Genomic DNA, 22,971 nt, shown 5'->3' with positions numbered 1-22,971 from the left:
CCTGAACATAGAATCATAGAATTTACAGTGTAGAAGGAGTCCATTTGGCCCACCGAGTCTGCACAGGCCCTTGGAAAGAGCACCCTAACCAAGGCCACACCCCCACTCTATCCCCGTAACTCAGTAACCCCACGTAACCTTTTTGGACACTAAGGGCAATTTAACATGGCCAATCCACCTAACCTGCACATCTTTGGACTGTGGGAGGAAACCAGAGCACCCAGAGGAAACCCACTCAGACACGGGAGAACCTGCAGACTACGCGCAGACAGTGACCCAAGCCGGGAATCGAACCTGGGACCCTGGAGCTGTGAAGCAACTGCGCGACCGTGTGCCCCTCACTTGAGGGTGCAAGTAGCTTGGGACTGGGCCCAGTTTCCTAAATTGAATTTTACAAGCCTGGTGGGCAGGGTGAAGGTGATTTGTTGAGATAGGATAGCCTGTTACATCCCACCAACCAGAAAATGACCCATTTTGGATACCCTGTTTCCTGTTAACTAGTTGATCTTCTATCCAGGCCGATATGTTACACTTGACACCATGAGACTTAACTTTCCGCAATAAACTTTGATGTGTTGCCTCATTGAATATCTTCTAGAAACCTAAGTACAGTATATCCACCAGTTCTCCTTCAAAGAAACATAGAAAATAGGTGCAGGAGTTGGCCATTTGGTCCTTCGATCTGCACCACCATTCAATATGATCATGGCTGATCATGCAAATTTAGTATCCTCTCCCATTTCCTCTCAGTGGGCAAGGCAGCTGGTTTGTGATGCAGAACAAGGCTAGCAGTGTGGGTTCAATTCCCGTACCGGTTGAGAATTCAGAATTCTCCCTCTGTGTACACGAACAGGCTCCGGAATGTGGCGACTAGGGGCATTTCACAGTAACTTCATTGCCGTGTTAATGTAAGCCTACTTGTGACAATAAAAAGATAGATACCCCTTGGTCCCTTTAGTTGCAAGGGCCATGTCCAGCTCCCTCTTGAATATATCCAACGAACTGGCCACGACAGCTTTTTGTGGTAGAGAACTCCACACGTTCACAACTCTCTGAGAGGAGACATTCTTCCTCATCTCAGTCCCGAATAGCTTATCCCTTATTCTTAGGCTGTGACCCTTAGTTCTGGATGTCGCCAACATCAGGAACATTCTACCTGCATCTAGCCTGTTCAGTCCCATCAAGACTTTATATGTTTCTATGAGATCCCCTCTCATTCTTCTAAACTCCAGTGAGGAGAAGCCCAGTCGATCCAGTCTTTCTTCATTTGTCAGTCCTGCCATCTTAGGAATTAGTCTGGTGAACCTTCGCTGGACACCCTCAACAGCAAGACTGTCTTTCTTCAAATTAGGAGACCACAACTGTACACAATATTCAAGGTGTGACCTCACCAAGGACCTGTATAACTGCAGCAAGACATTCCTACTCCTGTGAAATTTGGCCAAACATGATTTCCCTTTCACAAAACCATGTTGACTTTGCCCGATTGCCTTAAACTTTTGCCCGATTGCCTTAAACTTTTCTAAGTCACCTATTATAACATCTTTAATAATACCTCATTACAATTTCCCTATGACAAATGTTAGGCTAACTTGCCTGTAGTTTTCTGCTCTCTGTCTCCCTTTCTGAATAAAGGATTACAGTTGCTATTTTTGGTGCGGGCAATTTATTTAAACATTTATTTGTAGTATTTTCACGTATATTGTGTTTTTGATATATTTTTAAATTTATATTATTTAAAGCTTATTTAATTTCTGAATGGAGGCATATAGGAATGTACAGCATTTGAACTTAGAGTCAAAGAGGTCCACAGCACAGAAAAGGCCCTTCGGCCCATCACGTCTGCGCTAGTCAAGAACAACCATCGAACTATTCTAATCCCATTTTGCAGCATTTGGCCCATAGCCTTGTATGCCTGGGCATCACAAGTGCATGCCTAAATGCCTCTTAAATGCTGTAACCAAACTTCTGGTGTTTAAAAAAAAATTCTGCTGAGAAATGTCCTGAATTAACTTACTGTTATTTTATATTTAATGGTTTGTTTTATTCTGCAAGCCATTTTAGCTTGCAATGCACAGAGACTACACATGAACGGTACAATATTTCAACTGGTATCATGGAATCATAAAATCCCTACAGTGCAGAAGAAAGCCTTTCGGCCCATCGAGTCTGCACTGGCCCTCTGAAATAGCACTCCACTCAAGCCCACTCCCAATAACCTATCCCAATAACCAACCTTACCTACACATCTTTGGACACTAAGGGACAATTTAACATGGCCAGTTCACCTAACCCTGCACATCTTTGGACTGTGGGAGGAAACCGGAGCATCCGGATGAAACCCACACAGACACATGGAGAATACGCAAACTCCACACAGTCACCCGAGGTCGGAATCGAACTCCGGTCCCTGGTGCTGAGGTAGCAGTGCTAACCATCGTGCCTCCCCGTACATTGCTTTTTCTGGGCAAAAGATGTCCGTAGGAACCTAACTCCGGTTTAAACATTGATTCTGATGGGAACCCAGGATGCACTTGGTAGTGAATGGATTTGTTTATTGTCACGTGTACCGAGGTACAATGAAAAGCATTTTTCTGCAAGCAGCTCAAACATTTAGTACATTAAAAGAAATTAAAAGAAAAAGAAAATACATAAAAGGGCAACACAAGGTCCGTAATGTAAATACATAGATACCGGGGGTTAAGTTAAGTTAGGCTAAGGGTTAGTGGGATTGGGGGGGGGGGGGGGGGGGGGCTTGGGTGAAGTGCTATTTCAGAGGGTTGGTACAGACTCAATGGGCTGAATTCTATGATACGCAGTCACTTCACTTAAAGTCATGATTTTCAGGGATGCCGTCATGTTGAGGATTCACTGTATTGTGAACTGTACGGAGGACAGTGTATTTCAAAAGGACAAAGGCAGGTTTGTGCAATGGAGGGCAAGTGGCAATAAAAATTGTCGAAGGATTGGACATCTGTAGTGAAGAGAAGGCGGTTAGGGCAAGAAACTGGAAATTGTTGAAATTATGTAAGGCATCAGAAGAGTTAGTGGGTGGGACATTACTGGACAAGCGATTGAAAAATAGAGTAAAATTCGGAAGAAATCAGTTGAGTGGGGAAGAGCGGGGAGGGGAGTTCAGTGGAGAGGAGCAGGTTGATACAATATGTCTAGCTGGACAGCCCCGTTTGTGGACTTTGGGGAGGTGGTAGAAGCATTCTGTGCGAGGTTGAGTATCATGAAGTTGGAGGCTGCGGAGGGAAGACCTCAAGAGGAGATGAGGTCAGTGACAGTCCTGGAAACAATGGCTTGATGTTGAGCGGTGGGTTCCAAGGGGAGGTAAGAAGAAGTGTCTGGGAGTTGGCGCTCGGCCTCTGCAGGGTAGTCAGTAGGCCAGACAAGAACAGCACCACCCTTGTCAGCAAGTTGGATGACAATAACACGATTAGCTCCTTAAATTTACGTTTTTGACCAAACGTCTGGTGGCCAGCCCTAATACCTCCTTTTGTGACTCAGTTCCAGATTATCCTGTGAATACCTGGGGATGTTTAATTATTCTGTGTCAACATAACTTGTTGTTAAAAGCCTGGGGGAGCTGCTTTGTGTGACTCTAGACAACATTCTAAATGATCCCTAGGTACAAAAGGGAGGAACATCTCTCATGCTTTCACTGTTAAAAGGGATTTGGAGAAGTGGGAAGTATCAGCAGGAAATCCTAACTCACTGTTTGTTTGTTTGAGTTGCAGGTTGCCAAACTACAAGAGAAATTGGGGCTCTACAACGAGTCAGTGATCAACTACCAGCAGTACTGTGAGCTGAGCAAGATGCTGGGCAATAGTACAGCGGCAGCTGAAGCCCACGGGGCAATGGGTGTGATTCACACAGTGCTCGGCAACTATGATCTTGCAATGACCCATGCTCACCAGAGCTTCAACTTGTCCAGATCCATAGGAGAGCGGCAACTTCGATTAGCAGCACTGATTAGACTCGGGGACATCTACAGGGCAACAGAGAACTTTGAGGAGGCAGCAAATTGGTACCAGCAAGCTTGGGATCACGACAGCAGGGGGGATGATCCCAAACTGAAATGCCAGGCTGCACTTGGTCTTGCGGGAGTTTATAAAGGCACGGCTCAGCATCGGCATGCCTTATACTTCTACGAACAGGCTCTGGAAGCCGCGGAGGATGCTGGGGAGGATGAGTTGATCTACAAGTGCAAGTTCAAGATTGCGAGCAACTGCCAGTTTTCCTATTCCGTGAAGGAACTGATGAAAGGATGTAAGGCCTTCAAGGAAGTGATAGCATATTACAATTGGCTGAGTAGGAGATTCAGATTTGAGGGGATAGCACTGCCGAAAGAAACCAATGGTGTTCTTCTGGAGAGCTATGATGGGATCCAGTCAATCCTTGAAAAGCTCGGTGACAGTACAAAGACACTTCAGTATGCAGAGGCCGGGAGGAGACACCGATTTCTGACGTTTGCATTTAGGATCGAGCAACCCCCAGCATGGAGCAACTCAATGGATGTATCTTCAGGGTCAGTCATCCCGAGTATGGAGGAGCTTTGCAGCATCCTGGATGTCATCTCCGGGCCAGTGTTGTACTACTCGTTGGTGGAAACGGGTCTCTATTTGTGGGTGTTGAAGGCGAAGGAAGGCGTGGTCCACTTTCACGCCACCAGCAGCGTGGTGTCGGAGGCAATCCATGGGCAGATCTGCCAGTTCCTGCAGTTGCTGAAGAGCAGGTCTCTGCTTTATGAGACTGAAGCCAGGAACATCCCAAAGAGAAGGCTCAGGCAAACCAGTGTGGAAAAACAAAAAAAGGTAGTGGCCGTGTGAAGGAGCCCTGCTCCAATATGCAAAAGTATCAGCCCTGGCTCACTCCATACCTCCCTTAAGCCGAGTCAGAATGTTGTGCATCCAAGCCTCCCTCCAGAGAATTGAGCACAATAACTAGGGCTTGGATCCATTGAGCCCTATGTAGGAATAACAGTGCATTTCTAAAGAGCTCGAATGGCACAGGAAATTTAAAGCCAATTAATTTCAGCATCATATAGAATCATAGAATCCCTACAGTGGAGAAGGAGGTCATTCAGACCATCAAGTCTGCTCCCACCCTTCGAAATAGCACCCTTTCCCTGTAATCCTGTAACCCCCGCCTAACCTTTGGACACCTTAGGGGCAATTAATGCCCAATCCACCTAACCCGCACATCTTTGGACTGTGGGAGGAAACCCAGAGGAAACTCATGCAGACACGGAGAGAACGTGCAGACTCCAGACAGACAGTGACCCGAGGCTGGAATTGGACCCGGGTCCCTCTGTGCCACCTTGGTGGGGGGAGGGGGGGGGGGCGGTGTCACAAGGCCTGGACAAAGTTGAGATGATTGGAAAACTCCCTTTTGTCAATGAGGCTACTTCTGTAATAAAAAGGACTGACTCATGCACATTATTTGTATTTTATAACTACCCTCCACACACTGCATTTTACTGGAAAATTAATCCTGTTTTTATTGGGAGACTTTGTTATAGTTTCCGTCATGGGTCTGTTTGCTGTAGTTTGCAAATATTCTTGAAATAAGCTCCATTTCCTGTAGTTTGTCGTGATCCTGTTCAAATACACTCTGCCATTTGAAGCAACTTTACATGATATACTGAGTCTGTTTCTCATTCAGCCATCTTGGGCGAAATTCTCCCAAAACGGGAGAAATCGTCAAACTGCCGTAAAACCCGGGCGGGTTTTACGGCATCGCGCCCCTTCCCGACGGGGGACCGATTCTGGTCCCCCGTCGGGGCTAGCAGCCCGACGTCGGAGGCCCCGACAAGTCGGGCTTAACGAAAATCGTTAAGCCCGCTTGTCGGACTTAGCGCCGGCTGACGCGTCATATGACGTCAGCCGCGCATGCGCAGGTGGGAAGACTCCACCCGCGCATGCGCGGGTGACGTCATCGCGTTTTTGCGCGAAACCCGCGCATGCGCGGTCCGGGTTGCCCCTCAGCCGCCCCGCGTATTGATACTGCGGGGCGGCGGAAGGACAAATAGTGCGCGGGCATCGGGCCCGCTGCCCGCGATCGGTGGGCACCGATCGCGGGCCCATGGCACCCTTGGCACGGCCGTGGTACTGCCGTGCCAATCGGTGCCATGGTTATTTTTTTCCAGGTGGTCACGACGTTTTTACGAATGGCAGGACCAGGTGTGTTTGCCGTTCGTAAAAAGGTCGTAAAGGGCTGGGACTTCGGCCCTTCTAACAGCTGTGAATCGCTGCCGGCCGTAAAAAAACGGCGGCAGCGATTCGTGTCGGGATTTCGGCGGGGGGGTGGGAGAATAGCGGGAGGGCGTCAAAAAAGTCGGGAAGGCCCTCCCGCTATTCTCCCACCCGTCGTGGGGGGGGGAGAATTTCGCCCTAAGTACCTTCTGCCCCCCGTCTCCATCTCATTGACTGACACACTGGTGGGGATATATATTTTTTTAATAAATTTTTTTTTCCAATTAAGGGGCAATTTAGCGTGGCCAATCCATCTACGCTGCACATCTTTTGGGTTGTAAAGGTGAGATCCACGCAGACACGGGGAGAATGTGCAAACTCCACACAGACAGTGACCCAGGGCTGGGACCTCGGCACCATGAGGCAGCAGTGCTAACCACTGTGGCAATATTCACTTTGATTAGTTTACAATACGGATGGTTTTTGCTTGTCTCATCGGAAATTGGTGACATTCTCCAAATTCTTTTATAATGTGGGTACTTGGAAGAATCAGAGTGGGGAGACTCATTAGGGACTAGGTGTAAACAACCTCGGAAAATGATGAGAACTTAACTGAAAATGAGTATTATAATGATGAACTGCGGTGTGGATGTCCACATGGGATTGTGACGGTAACACTTTCTTTCACTTTCTTTCCAACTTTGAAATATACACAGTTAAAAATTCTAAAAGTGAATTTTGTATGTGAGGGTAATTGGCCCTCATCCCCTTTGTTCTGACTTCTTTCTGCTTCAGAGACGGCAGATGTCCCGCTCGTCATGTAAGGATTCCGAGGCTGCAGGGAGTCTGCCGGAAGATGAAAAGGAGATTGAACACTGGAAACAAATGTACCTGCTGCTCTTTGGACCCGTGACTGAGCTGCTGGAGGAGCTACAGCAAGGCAGCAACCTCTTGATTGTCCCAGACAAGCATCTCATCCAGGTAAGTGAACCAGATTGACCACTGCGCTGACTTTAAACCCCGTACTCGTGCTTCATGCTCAAATCCGGCAAACCCATTGGCGAAGGTACTGGAGCCAAGCTTTGCTTGACTTGTATTTATTTGCAGAGTGAAACACTACAAGCATACACCTCCAAGCTCAACCAGACCACATTTTAAATAAGTGCCTTTATTTGTACACAAACAAAACATCAGTTAACTCCCACTACCTGTGTACAGTTAAACACAATTAATAAGCAAATAACATTTCATAATCAGGGCTTCACATGACCTGAGATAGCACCTACCAAGCATTCAAGAGTGGAGGTTAGAATAGGCTGGGCGAGTTCAAGTGTCGGAGGGGACTGGAGGAGTTGACATGTCAGAGGGGACTGGGTGAGTTGACGTGTCAGAGGGGACTGGGTGAGTTGACATGTCAGAGGGGACTGAGCTTGAAGTGTCAGAGGGGACTGGGCGGTGTTACGATACCCTGGGCTAGTGTGCAGTCAAAAGGCCCTGGAGTCCCAACACAAGTGCATTAACCAATAATTCATATAAGGTTTCTGAGATCTTTGACCCTTGACTGTTCCAATGACTTACAGGTACCAGATTTGTTAGTGAAACACAACTGTTTATATAGAAAGACAATAGAGATAAGACATGCAATAATTATGATAAAATAACAACCAACTAATTTACTACTCCCCCTCCTTTACCATACCACCCTTTACTCAAACACACACAGGCAGAAGGGGAGGGTAAAAATAGTAGAGGATTATTGTGAGATAGATGATCAGTGTCCTTGCTTCGGATGTTGAAGTTGTTTTCCAGCTGACTGTCCTTCCAGGATGCAAAGTGATTGAGAAGCACCAGTTGATGGCTAACAAATGTATTCTACCCTCGTTGGCTGAAACCTTTTGGCAGAACTCTCAGGCTGTAGGATCCCCTCTGGGGAGTCACTTTAACTTGTATTAACCTGGGCCTTCATTCAGAATATCCACCTCAGTTCTGTTTAATTCTGACTTGTTTCCAACTCCACTTCTCATGTGCCTGCTGCTCTTGGCCTTCTAGATGATAGCGGTTGTGGGTTTTGAAAATGCTGTTGTAGAAAATGGGAGAAAGCCACTGCGACTCTGAAAGGGCTTCTCTGGCAACTGGGAGATGATTGAGGAAGATCTTTGCATTGATGTTCCCTGCAGCAGGCAGCAGGGAGATTCCCCTGTAGTTACTGCAATTGGACTTGTCTCACTTCTTGAATATAGTCGCAATCACAATGTCCTTGAGATCCCCCAGTATGTGCTCCTTTTCCCAGATGGAGGGACATGAAGTTGTGCAGCTGTGACAGGGGTTTGTGCACGAACGATGACATAGTTGAGGAAGCACCAGTGTTTGGACTGTGGTTGTTGCCATGAGGTCTTGTGCTTGTCTCGTTAGTGGAACAATGTTGGTTATGATGTTCAAGATGTTTTCCCTGTAGTAGGACTCCACTGGATACTGAGTGATCCATTCAAACAACAAAACTGCTTCCCTAAAAAGCACAGGTTAGCTAGTGTAGTAACAGGATTGAGTCAAAACTCTGTGAACTGTGAATGTCACATCTTTCAGAAGCCCATCGTTATGTTGCTCATCCTGTTGTACCGATCAGCAGCCTTGCCATGTTGTTCATGCTGTAATTTGCTGAGATTTCCCTGAACAATGGTTAACGTCACTTTTGCTCGCTCTTCTCTAACCCGTTACCTTCCTTCCCACTCAATCTGATTGAAATATTCTCTCATCTAAGATTCCCTTTGCAAACCTGCCGGATTTGAAGAATAAGAAGCTGGGAGAGAGATTTTGTGTCACCCTTGCACCATCTCTGTTTGCGATTGAAACTGCGTCAAATCAGATTGAAGATAAAGCTAAGAACAAGGCCGAGGCGGAGTTGGGCTCAGCTGTAAGATCAGGTATTTATTGATTCCTCTGGGCAGCAGCCCACTACCTTCATTCACACCCTAGAAGGATAAAACAGTTCAGACCTGTGTTCTTACATCTCCGTTTTACCGTTTTTTGATTCTGAGACATCATTTGAAGAGCCATATTTCAACTATTTGCAACCTATTCACAAGTCTACAATGCAGATTTGCAATAGGAGCCTCAAAGAACCCAAAATCTGTCACTACTTTCTTTAACATTGCCGATACTTTCTGCAGGGAACCAAATCTCTTCCTGTGAAAAGGAAACAAACTCTTCCAGGAGAAATTAGGTGCCAGTCATGGCTCAGTGATTGAGCTGTCACCTCTGAGTTAGATGGCTTGGATTCAAGATCCATCCCAGACCCCTGAACCCATAATCCAGGCTGGCACTGCAGAGCAGCAGTATTCCGAGAGTGCTGCACTGCCGGAGTCAGCCACACAACCAAAGCTCCGTCTGCCCTCTCAGGAGTGTGTAAAATATATACTTTCTGAAGAAGGGGCAGCACAGTGGTTAGCACTGCTGCCTCACAGTGTCAGGGACCCGGGCTCGATTCCGGCTTTGGTGACTGTGTGATCCTCCCACAGTCCAAAGATGTGCAGGTTCAGTGAATTGGTCATGCTAAATTGCCCCTTGGTGTCCAAAGACATGTAGGTTAGGTGGCATTACAGGGACAGAACGGGGAGTGGGCTCTTTCAAAGAGTCGATGCAGACTCGATGGGCTGAATGGCCTCCTTCTGCACTGTAGGAATTCTATGGTTTTATGAGTACGGGAATGTTCCTCGGTGTCCTATCAGCTTTAAAGCATCGTAATCTACTAGCTATTTAATGAGATTCGGGCCTCTGATGTATTCCCAGTTCACCAGGATTCCTCCTTCTCTTTGTGTCTTAGGGGCTGTTTCAACTATGGCTATGCTGGAACATATGGGTGGGTCCCACCAGGAGCTGTGTGGGCTACAGAAGCTGGGACTCATGGATACTGTGAGTCACCTTGTCAACTGTACGTCCACTAACACGATTGTTGCCAGATCTCCATACCTCATCCCTCCATTCAAACAGGCAAGTATCTAGATGTAGTTTTATCCCCAACCTAATTGTTGTAGTATGAGTCAAGCGACGAGGCAATGTGAAATCACAACGGTGATTTATTAACAACTTCATGTTACAGAACAACACAACTCCAACTCCTGTCTTGTTCCCTCAACTCCCAAACTTAATCTGGGGTACCCAGCTACCCCAGCCTGCATACAACAGGCTTAAGTTCACGCGCATCGTCCCCATTGACTCTTGGCAGGTCACGTAGCCCATGTAGGATCACCTCTTCAAGGGGCCATATTACCACATTCTTCCCCCCTACTTAAGTTCCCTTACAATCCCCTTATACAAAAACATGAAAACTCCTATTTACTATTTACAATCAGAACCATGGGCGGCATGGTAGCACAGTGGTTAGCACTGTTGCTTCACAGCTCCAGGGTCCCAGGTTTGATTCCAGGCTTGGATCACAGTATGTGAGGAGTCTGCACGTTCTCCCCATGTCCGCGTGGATTTCCTCCGGGTGCTCCAGTTTCTTCCCACAGTCCAAAGATGTGCAGGTTAGTTGGATTGGCTATGTTAAATTGCCCTCAGTGTCGAAAATGTTAGCTGGGGTTACTGGGTTATGGGGATAGGGTGGAGGTGTGGGCTTAAGTAGGGTGCTCTTTCCAAGGTCTGGTGCAGATTCGATGGGCCGAATGGCCTCCTTCTGCATTGTAAATTCTATGATATGCTAACACAGAAAATTAGCAGAAAGGGAGTGGACCATAAAGTTCATAAGGCAAGGCTAGGGCACTTTTGGACTCTTGGCAAGCGCTTCAACTCAGTAACCAGCTTCTCCACACTTGAAGCATCTGAGTCCATATCAGAGGCTGGCAGAAAGGGAAGAGCTGGCACCATCCTTGGCTCCTTCTGTTGACACCCGTCAATCCCCTCGGGAAGCTCTGGGTTCTAGCACCAAATACTTTGTAGCTGCGCCCTGGTAAAAATGACTGGGTCCACACGCCCAGTTGTGGGAACAGGTTTCTTGCCTTCTGAAGTGTTCCATGTGCTTTCCCCTTCGCAATCCTGCAGATCGACAACATAGGATAGTGGGCCCATCCTTGCGATGACTGTCCCGGTGCACAAGCTGGTTTTCCTTCAAGGTTTCACATGTAGATCAGGTCCTCAATGACCTAGATTCAATGACCTATCAGCCTTTGCAAAGTCATGATGGCCTTTCTGTGAGGTGTCTGCCCATTAACAACTCTCCCTGTTACCCCAGTGGTGATGTGAGGGGTTGTATTGTACAAGAGCAAGGTATCTGCTACGCGGAGCCCTTCCCGCATTTTAGGTATATTCCGACTTCGTCTTTAAATTTCCAGAGGGCTTCTTCCAAATTCACTCTCTGCTGCTCTGGCATTGGCCCTGTAATTAGGATGTCGCCCAGATACACGACAGCCTTGGGGATTCCATCTAAAAGGCTCTCCATTGTGCGTTGAAATATAGCGCAGTCAGATGAAACACCGAAGGGCAAACCCGTTTGTTGGAATCAGCCTTTGTCTGAATTTATGGTGACGAATTTCCTTGATTCTTCCTCCAATTCAAGCTGCTGGTACATATGGCTTAGTTCTAATTTCCAGTACTGGAGGCCTCCTGCCAATTTGACGGAGAGGACCTCGTTTCCAGGAATATCTATCTACTTCAGCAGCCCAGTTCACAGTCATCTTGTAATCACCGCAATACCTTATTATGCAGTCTGACTTTAACACTGGGACTATTGGTGTTGCCCATTCCGAGAACTGCCCTGGAGTAATTATCCCCATGTCTTCCAGATGTTTCAACTTCAAAGACATGCTGAGCGTTTTGGCCATGGGTAGTGTCATGACCAGGACAGGCTTGGAAATGTTCCTGGAAAACCCTGTCTGTGATGCTGAAAATCGCCGGCCAATTTAGCTCGATTTTCTTCAGGCAATCCCACCCTAATTTTGATGTCATGCCGATGTTGTAAGGCCTAATGTTGATGTCATGCCGATATCTTCAAGACTTCCTCAGTGTAGGTGGCTAAAATGACCGATGTGCTGCTGAGGTTCAAAGGCTGCAGAGCTCCCTGCAGATACCTAAACCATTGCTCACCTATCACTGTAGCAGAACACCTGTGGTGAACCACTGTGTGCACCTGTATTAGGAGATGTAAGGTAGGACCTGCACTACAGGTTCGCCAGTAGCCCCTGCTGGCTAGCTCCAACCATAAGGAGCCGTATGAATATGCGTGTCCTTCTCCTGATCAGCCATTTTGCCAGCTGCAGTAGGAAGCCACGCATATGACTGTAATAAAGCCACAGTTGTACCAATCTGAGTCTTCCGTGCAATTGATCGTGCATCAATTTATTACAGTCAGATTTTCTAAGAAATGGATATCAGAATCAAACCAGATCGCCTGCAGCTTGATCCGCACTCGCCTGACGCCAGAAAGGATTTTAATCACTGGCTGGCTTGTTTTGAGGCTTACATCAACGCTGCGACCCCCGCGCCGACGGAAGCTCAGAAGATTCAAGTCTTATACTCCAGATTGAGCTCCAGCGTGTTCCCGTTGATCCAGGATGCCCCGAATTATGCGGAAGCGATGGCACTCCTAAAAGAGAATTATGCGCAGAAATCAAACACGATCTTCGCCAGGCATGTACTTGCCACTCGCTCTCAACTACCTGGTGAGTCAATCGAAGACTTATGGCGGGCCCTAATGCCACTCGTACGGGACTGTGACTGTCAAGCCGTTACAGCCACCGAACACTCTAATCTCCTGATGCGCGACGCGTTCGTAACAGGGATTGCGTAAGACTCCATCTGACAACGATTACTGGAAGGGGCCACGCTCGACCTAGCGGAGACCAAAACTTTAGCGCTCTCCATGACGGGTGCGTCTCGTAACATCCAGGCTTGCCGCGCGCCCCACCCATCCTACCCCTCCTGGACCCCGCAAACGACCCCCCCGGCTGGGGCCCTTCCTAGTCAATACGCCTGCGCCGTCCACCAATCCGCGCACCCCGGGGGTCCCCGCTGCTACTTCTGCGGTCAACAGAAGCACCCCCGCCAATGCTGCCCAGCCCCCGCCGCCACTTGCAAGTCCTGCGGTAAAAAGGGCCACTTTTCAACTGTGTGCCTGGCCCGCGCAGTCACTGCTATCGCGCCTGCAATCGCCCCCTCCCCCTGCCGAACGCACAACGGGCTCCGCCATCTTCTCCTCCCAGGGCCATGTGAGGCCAGTGGGCGCCGCCATCTTCTCCTCCCAGGGCCACGTGCGGCCAGTGGGCGCTGCCATCTTCTCTTCCCAGGGCCACGAGCGGCCACTGGGCGCCGCCATCTTGTCCCGCCCCGCAATGTGCGCCCCATGGGCGCCGCCATTTTGGTCCTCACAGGGCCTCCCGACGCCGCCATCTTGTCTTCCCCACGGGGCTAGAACGCCAACTACACGATCTGAGTCCATCCGACACCTCTGACAACCACCAGCAGCTCGCTTCGACGACTCTGGACCTATCTCGTCCACACAACCCGATCACCGCTTCCACAACGGGGAAATCGACGGCCACGTGACCTCTTGCCTGCTGGACTCTGGGAGCACCGAAAGCTTCATACACCCGGATACGGTAAGGCGCTGCTCCCTCGCGGTCCACCCCGCCAATCAAAGGACCTCCCTGGCCTCCGGATCCCACTCTGTCCCTATTCGAGGGTTCTGCACGGTCACTCTCACAGTCTAGGGAGTAGAATTCACCAGCTTCTGTCTCTCCGTCCTCCCCAACCTCTGCGCTGCACTATTGCTGGGCCTGGATTTCCAGTGCAATCTCCAGAGTCTCACCCTCAAATTCGGTGGACCCCTACCTCCACTCACCGTTTGCGACCTCGCGACCCTCAAGGTTGACCCACCCTCCCTCTTTGCCAATCTAACTATGGATTGCAAGCCCGTCGCCACCAGGAGCAGATGGTACAGCGTGCAGGACAAGGCCTTCATCCGATCTGAGGTCCAGCGGCTGCTTTGGGAGGGTATTATCGAGGCCAGCAATAGCCCCTAGAGAGCCCAAGTGATAGTGGTTAAAACTGGGGAGAAACACAGAATGGTCGCGGACTACAGCCAGACCATCAATCAGTACACGCAGCTCGACGCGTACCCCCTCCCACGCATATCTGATGTGGTCAATCAGATTGTACAATACCTGGTCTTCTCAACAATTGACCTGAAATCTGCCTACCACCAGCTCCCCATCCGGAAATCAGACCGTCCATACACTGCCTTCCAGGCGGACGGTCGGCTCTATCACTTTCTTAGGGTTCCTTTCGGCGTCACTGACGGGGTCTCGGTCTTCCAAAGGGAGAATGGACCGAATGGTCGACCGGTACGGTTTGCGGGCCACGTTTCCGTACTTAGATAATGTTACCAGCACGACCACGATGCCAACCTCACTAAATTGTTCCGCACCGCCACTCTTCTCAACCTTACGTATAATAAAGAGAAGTGTGTGTTCAGCACGACCCGCCTAGCCATCCTCGGCTATGTAGTCCAAAACGGACTTCTGGTGCCCGATCCCGACCGCATGCGCCTCCTCATGGAGCTTCCCCTCCCCCACTGCCCCAAGGCCCTCAAACGCTGCCTAGGGTTCTTCTCCTACTATGCCCAGTGGGTCCCAAACTATGCGGACAAGGCCCGCCCACTCATACAGTCCACTCAATTCCCCCTCGCGGCCGAGGCACAACACGCCTTCGCCCGTATCAGAGCAGACATAGCCAAGGTCGGGATGCACGCAGTAGACAAAACACTGCCCTTTCAAGTAGAAAGCGACGCTTCAGATGTTGCCCTTACCATTTTAAACCAGGCAGGCAGACCCGTGGCATTCTTTTCCCACACCCTCCGCGCCTCTGAAATTCGGCACTCATCCGTCGAAAAAGAGGCCCACGCTATCATTGAAGCTGTGAGGCATTGGAGGCATTACCTGGCCAGCAGGAGATTCACTCTCCTCACTGACCAACGCTCGGTAGCCTTCATGTTTAACAACACGCAGCGGGGCAAGATCAAAAACGATAACATTTTGTGGTGGAGAATCGGGCTCTCCACCTATAATTACGAGATCTTGTATCGCCCCAGCGAGCCCTCAGACGCCCTTTCCCGAGGTACATGTGCCAGCGCACAAGTAGACTGACTCCGGGCCCTACACGACAGCCTTTGTCACCCGGGGGTCACACGACTGTACCATCTCGACAAAGCTCGCAATCTGCCCTACTCCGTCGAGGACGTACGGACAGTCACCAGAGACTGCCAGGTCTGTGCAGAGAGTGCAAGCCTCACTTCTACCGGCCAGACCGCGCGCGCCTGGTGAAAGCCTCCCGCCCCTTTGAACGCCTCAGCATGGATTTCAAAGGGCCCCTTCCTTCCACTGACCGGAACACGTACATCCTCAGTGTGGTCGACAAGTACTCCAGATTCCCCTTCGCCATCCCATGCCCCGATATGATGTCTGCCACCATCATCAAAGCCCTAAACACAATCTTCGCTCTGTTCGGTTTCCCCGCCTACATCCACAGTGACAGGGGATCTTCATTCATGAGCGATTAGCTGCGTCAATTCCTGCTCAGCAGGGGTATCGCCTCCAGCAGTACGACCAGCTACAACCCCCGGGGAAACGGGCAGGTAGAGAGGGAGAACGGGACGGTATGGAGGGCCGTCCAGCTGGCCCTACGGTCCAGGAACCTCCCAGCCTCTCGCTGGCAGGAGGACCTCCCTGATGCACTACACTCCATCCGGTCACTGCTGTGCACCACCACAAATAGCACACCTCATGAACGGGTTTTTACCTTCCCTAGAAAGTCCACATCCGGGGTGTCGCTCCCGACTTGGTTCGCAGCTCCAGGACCAGTCCTTCTACGTAGTCATGTCCGGCTTCCCAAGGCGGACCCCTTGGTGGACAGGGTACACTTGCTCCACACCAACCCCCAGTATGCCTACGTGGAGTTCCCCGACGCCTGCCAAGATACTGTCTCCCTCAAGGACCTGGCTCCCTCAGGTTCCACTCCAACACACTCCCCAACCTACGCGCCACCCTCCCCTCCTCCGGCGCCCCCAACATTAACCCCACCAGGTCCATCCCTCCTTCCCCTGCCCACGCAAGAGGACGAGGAAGACTTTGGCACACTCCCGGAGTCATCCGACTACTGGCCAGCACCAACACCGCCAGCACCGACATCGCCGCCGCTGTTCCGTCGCTCCCAGCGAAGCGTCAAAGCACCGGATCGACTTAACCTCTGATGGGCACCGGACACCGGACTATCAGAATGGACGTTTACCCCCCGCCCCCCACCACCACTGTAAATTATTTGCCAAACTGTATATAGTTCTACGCCACCCCCTCCGGACTCATTTTTAACAGGGGGTGAATGTGGTGAACCATTGTGTGCACCTGTATTAGGGGATGTAACATAGGACCTGCACTACAGGTTCGCTGGTAGCCCCTGCCGGCTAGCTCCGCCCATAAGGAGCCGTATAAATATGCGTGACCTCCTCCTGATCAGCCATTTCGCCAGCTGCAGTAGGAGGCCACGCATCTGACTGTAATAAAGCCACAGTTGTACCAATCTGAGTCTTTCGTGCAATTGATCGTGCATCAACACCTGTGTCAACTTCCATATTTAGTGGGCGGCCATTAACCATAAGGACAATTTCAAAAGGCGGTGTTTTGCTTAATTCCTCTGTATTGAGCTTGTAGTCTTCGGACTTCTTTTCCGGATCTTCCTTAAACTTGTTCACTTGAGTTGCCGATGTTTTTGGGGACAAATTGGGGTCTAATTCTGCACCTGGCTTGATAATGGTCTTTCCTATTATATATAAACCAGATTAATTCCTTTTGTTTACATGTCTTGGGGATGGTCTCCCCCACAATGCTAACAAGCCTCTGAAACCAGTGACTCCCGGTCACTCTTCCTTTTCTCAGGCTCCGCTGCACCCTCATTCTGGGTACTTCGAGTGGCCTCCGCTTCCCACCATTACACCTTTACCTCACGTTGCACGCCTTGCAATTCAAAAACTCTGTGCTTTCAGTTGCTTGAACCAATTCAACCACTTTGTCTAGGGATATCCGTTTTTTGCCAGCAACTTCTCAATACTTTTGTCATTGATCCTGCAGACCAACAGGTCAGGTAACATCACTAAGAGAGGAATGAAATTCACAATGTTCTGACATCTGCTGAATTTGGCGACAAAAGCGGGTACAGTTTCTCCAGGACCTCCAATGGCTGAATGGAATTTATAGCACTGCATAATAATGGCGGGGTGGGGAGTGTCATGGTCTCTCACTCCTTGCTTCAATCGATCAAATGACTTGGAGCCTGGAACCTCAGGAGACAATAGGCCTCGCACGAGGTTGTATGTTTGTGGGCCGCAAACTAAGTAATATAACTTTTTGTTTGTCTTCTGACGTGATTTTGTTGGCAGGGAAAAAGCATCAAAGTCTTTCGACATATTCCCCAACTTTCAAACTCCAGATCAAATAGACCAATTTTCCTGAATCGTGGCATTGCTATTTGACTGCTGGCAGTCTTTTACCGTTTTTGCGCCCGGCCTGAAGATGTTTGACGATTTTCCTGCGACTGGAATAATTTATTCTTGTTTCCAATGTTGTAGCATGAGGTAATGCGACATGTTAAATCACAACAGTGATGTATTACCACAACTCCAACACAGGACTAGTTCCCACGACTCCCGAAATTACTCTGCAGATCCTCCACTACCCGGGTCAGTGTCCTGGCACCTGATAGGCTTAGGTTTGTGTGCTCCCTCCCCATTGGCTGTGGGCAGATCATGTGGCCTGCGAAGGATCACCCCTTAAAGGGCTGTGCTACCACACTAACCACGGGCATTAACCCTGCCATGGCATTGCTGAGACGTGAATGAGGCTGCTGACATTTTGTTTGGAGAACCATGAGTGCCTCGTTCTGATTAAACTGAAAATGATGAAGTTAACAGACAGATTGGTCCTCGACAAGACTGTGTCTGATTGTCTAAGTGTAGTCTGATAGCTTGCCTCTGCATCAGCAAATCTTCCCTGAGGTGCACCTTTAAGAGAGAAAAAAACAACACAACACTAAATAAAAGTGACTGAGGCAGCACGATGGCGCAGTTGGTTAGCCCTGCAGCCTCACGGCACCGAGGTCCCAGGTTCGATCCCGGCTCTGGGTCACTGTCCGTGTGGAGTTTGCACATTATCCCCGTGTTTCCGTGGGTTTTGACCCACAACCCAAAGATGTGCAGAGTAGGTGGATTGGCCATGCTAAATTGCCTCTTAATTTAAAAAAATTAATTGGGTACACTAAATTTATTTAAAAAAAAATTTTTTTTAATTGACTGATAGAGTTGAATGTGTCTCGGGTTTTATACTTAGAAATAAATTGTGAAGTCAACCAATGAATAAAGAAATTTAAAGCCAAGGCAAGGAAGAGGAACGGAAATGTTGGTTAAACTGTATGGAGGTATGAAGGCAATGTCAGTTTTTATTTAATTCAGTGCCAACTACGACTCAGTGGTAGCACTCTGTCCTCTGTCAGAAAACCCTGCTCCAGTGACTGAACACAAAACCTAGACTGGCACTCCATTGCAGTACTGTCGAATGTGACATCAAAACCAAGTCTTGTCAAATGGACATAAAATAATCCATAACACTACTGCCTCACAGCCCCAGGGATCAGGGTTCAATTTTGGCCTTGGGTGACTGACTGTGTGGCATTTTCACGTTCTCCCCATTTCTGCGTAGGTTTCCTCCGGATGCTCCATTCCCTCCCACAGTCCAAATATGTGCAGGTTACTGGATTGGCCATGATCAATGCGCAGGGTTATGGGGATAGGGTGGGGAGTGGGCCAAGGCTCTTTCGGAGAGTTAGTGTAGACTCGTTGGGCCACATGGCCGCCTCCTGCACTGTAGGGATTCTATGATATGATAGATCTGATTGGAGAAGATTGTCCCTATTGTCCTCGGGTTCTGATTGGCACCCTGGAAATGCCGGGATTTCTTTGCTTTATAGAAGCTGCATGTATCATATTTATCAAACAGGAGATATTCATTCCTCACGCATTCACTGAATGTCACTGCTCATGTCAATGAAAGTTTTTACAGTAGGATTTTTCTATCCACAGGTATTCTGTAGATCTCAAGCCCTGGTTGTGGGAAGCCCATATTTCTCTTCACCATTGTCTTTATGGGGCAGAGTTTGGAAGCCATGGGGCCCATTAATTGGAGCCCAGAAAGAAGTGATCAAAGTGGCTGAATATCTGCAAACAGAGGCGATCATGGGCGAGGACGCAACTAAGAAGCGTGTGCTCAGCCAACTTCCAGAAATGACAGTTGTGCACATCGGTAAGTAGAGCGTCCAAGCCATTAACTCTCGGTGACTGAGAGTCAGATTACAATAAGGCTCTAAATGAGTAATATCATGCTGTGATTATGTCTGGTGATCATGTGTAGTGATCACGAGGTGGTGACCAGGGAGTGGCGATCTGGGGGTGGTGGCGATCAGGGGGTGGTGATCGGGGGAGTCCGGCGATGGGGGTAGTGATCAGGGGGACGGCGATCAGGGGATGGTGATCAAGGGGGTGCAGCGATCGTGGGTAGTGATCGGGGGAGTGCGGCGATCGGGGGTATTGATCAAGGGTGTGCAGCGATCGTGGGTGGCGATCGGGGGTGGCGATTTAGAAGTTTATGATCGAGTGGTGGCGATCAGGGGGTGACAATGGAGGGGTGGCGATCGGGGGGGGGGGCAATCGGAGGTTATGATTATGGGTGCCGATTGGCGGTTGGCGATCGGTGGTGGTGATCGTGTGGGGGGTGGTGATCGGGGGTGGTTCGGCGATCGGGATGTTGCAATCGGGGGGTAGCGATTTCTCGGTGGTAGGATGCTGGATCTTCTGGTGTCAATGGGATTTCCCATTGAATCCACGGTTGAAGAAGGCAGCTCACAACTTCCTTCTCAAGGGCAGTTAGAGATGGGCGATAAGTGCTGGCCTAGCCAGCAACACCCACATTCCATGAATGAATTGAACAAAGCCAGGTTAGATCCAAATGGCAGTTGATGCTGGATTAATTCTAAACTGTAAATCTAAAGTTGGTAGATTGTCACTTAAAGGTATGAAGCGATATAGGCCAAGGGTGGGTGTAAGGAGTTTGCTCGCAGAGCAGCCAGAATCTCATTGAATGACAGAACAGGCGAAGGGCTGAATGGCCTTCTCTTGCTCCTGTGTTCCGACATAAACCACAGAGTCTAACCAAAGGTGTTTCATGCAAGGCTCCAAAGCATTAACCTGACTTGGAAATATACTGTCACTGGGTCAAAATCCTGGAGCTCCCTCCCTAACAGCACAGTGGGTACAGCTACAGCACACGGCCAGCAGCAACTCACTACCACCTTCTCCAGGGATGGTCATTGACAGCTGGCCCAGCCACATCCGTGAAAGAATGAAAAAAAGAAAACAGACACACTCCGACAGTTTTCCCATCAGACCCAGCTGAATTTGGACCTGGGAGAGCAAAGGTATCTGACCGGTCACACCATCCCCCGATCACACCATCCCCCGATCACCATCCCCCGTTAGCCACCCCTGATCGCCACCCCCTGATCACCATCCCCCGATCACCATCCCCCGTTAGCCACCCCTGATCACCATCCCCTGATCACCACCCTCTGATCACCATCCCCGATCGCCAACCCCCGATCGCCAACCCCCGATTGCCAACCCCCGATCGCCAACCCCCGATCGCCAACCCCCGATCGCCACCCCCCGATCGCCACCCCCCCGATTGCAACATCCCGATCGCCGAACCCCCCCCCCCCCCCCCCCGATCACCACCCCCCACACGATCACCACCTCCGATTGCGAACCGCCAATCGGCACCCATAATCATAACCTCCCGATTGCCACCAGAAGATCCAGAGTCCTACCACCGAGAAATAGGCTACAGGAGATGTGGAAAATGCACCCCTTTGTCTCTCGGGTGCTGACTGATGAGTTGCGTATTCCTAGATTTCCCGTTTTTACAGTGTTGTCATTTTTTACATCTCAAATTTCCCTTGAGGACCTAGTGGTCATAGTTCCCTTTTAAGGTTTAGCTGTGGGCGGCATGGTAGCACAGTGGTTAGCATTACTGCTTCACAGGGCCAGGGACCCGGGTTCGATTCCCGGCTTGAGTTACTGTCGGTGCGAAGTCCGCACGTTCTCCCCGTGTCTGCATGGGTTTCCTCCAGGTGCTCCGGTTTTCTCCCGTAATTCCCGAAAGACGTGCTTGTTAGGTGAATTGAACATTCAGAATTCTCCCTCAGTGTACCCGAACAGGCGCCGGAATGTGGCGACTAGGGGATTTTCACAGTAACTTCATTGCAGTGTTAATGTAAGCCTACTTGTGACACCAATTAAAATTATTATTGTTGTGCGTGGTCCATTTATTTTATTGTGTATTTCCTTTAATTCTTTTTGTACAGCCGAATACATGCTTTAGTTGCCACAAAGCGAGGCCTTTACAGAACATTCCAAACTGCTGTGTGACCACGCGCCTGCATAGTGTGGTGGTATGATTTGCATAGCTGTCTGCCATTGGTGCAGAACACCGGCTTACCATTGGCCCTGGTCGGTCTTGTGCCTCTCGACCGATTGGTTGAGACCAGTCATGTGACAGCTCACCGATTGGTCGAGAGGCTGAGTTAACCACACCTCCATACCGAGGTATAAATAGTCAGAACGCCCGGTGGTTGTCCATTTATTGTAGTCGACTGCAGGGCTAAGTTCTAGCTTATTAAAGCCTAACTTTTGTACAGCAACTCGTCTCATGTGCAATTGATGGCTCATCACATAGCTTAGTGGAAACATTGCTGATGGTGAGCCGCCTTCTTGAACCGCCCAGTCCATGTGGTGTAGGTTCGCCCACAATGCTGTCAGGGAGGGCATTCCAGGATTTTGACCGAGCGACAGTGAAAGAACGACGATATATTTCCATGTCAGGGTAGTGTGTGTCCTGTATGTGAATTTTCAGGTTGTGATGCTTCCAAGTCGGCTGCCTTTGTCCTTCTAGGGTGTAGGTGTTGCGGTTTTGGAAGATGCTGTCGAAGGAGCCTTGGCAATATGCTGCTGTGCATCTTGCAGATGGTACACACTGCTGCAGCTGTGAGTTAGTGGTGGAGTTTATTTTCTATTCTTCTTGCCCAAATCGATCATTCACTTTATGGGTTTGTGGGCAGCACCACATTCATTCACCCCCACAACACCTGATCTCTACCCCCTCACCTGGTCTGCCAGCCTGACCCCCCCCCCGCACTTATTCTTCACTCTGGTGCTTCATGGTGTACTGCTGTTGTTCCGGCAGTGGCCACTGCTCCCAGTGGAGCTGCTGGGCCTGGAGAGCTGCACAACATTTGATTGACTGGCAGCTGTAAGGTAGCTCTTCCTGCTGGAACTCTCGCCTTAAATTTATCACCACACCGAGTACCGAGTGTTAACTGCCTATGGGACGAACCACCGGAGTGCAGAGTGGGTGTGGGCCCGCCTCCAACCTTTTTGCTGTGGGGTTGGGGGCTGTGGAGCGGGGACCTCAACATCCCATAAAATCCAGCCATGTATTCTGACACAAATCCTACCTCAGCCAGGCAGTGAAATGAACTTGGGCTGAATTGTGTGGCTTGCCCCTGCACCCCCTGGATGCAATTTCATCAATGGTGGGGAAGGCATCCAGAGGCCCATTTGCCCATTGGTCAATTAATAACCGCTTAAGGGCACCCTCTCACAGCCACTGGGATTTTACCCACAACA

General features: G+C 49.6%; 1 protein-coding gene across 5 annotated transcripts in view; it reads left to right on the top strand.

Annotated features, from left to right (window-relative positions):
* The window catches only part of LOC119955438 (tetratricopeptide repeat protein 28-like), a 390,291-nt gene that overhangs the window by 66,757 nt on the left and 300,563 nt on the right, over positions 1-22,971 (top strand). For all 5 annotated transcript variants that reach the window (XM_038781602.1, XM_038781600.1, XM_038781597.1 and 2 more), the window contains exons 9-13: positions 3,744-4,820; positions 6,996-7,181; positions 8,959-9,121; positions 10,021-10,187; positions 19,315-19,534. In XM_038781602.1, coding sequence (XP_038637530.1) covers positions 3,744-4,820; positions 6,996-7,181; positions 8,959-9,121; positions 10,021-10,187; positions 19,315-19,534 — 1,813 coding nt within the window. The remainder of the gene's footprint in view (positions 1-3,743; positions 4,821-6,995; positions 7,182-8,958; positions 9,122-10,020; positions 10,188-19,314; positions 19,535-22,971) is intronic.

Source organism: Scyliorhinus canicula, chromosome 21, assembly GCF_902713615.1.
Source record: "Scyliorhinus canicula chromosome 21, sScyCan1.1, whole genome shotgun sequence".
Classification (NCBI taxonomy): domain Eukaryota; kingdom Metazoa; phylum Chordata; class Chondrichthyes; order Carcharhiniformes; family Scyliorhinidae; genus Scyliorhinus; species Scyliorhinus canicula.
This window is presented reverse-complemented; position numbering and strand designations above follow the sequence as displayed.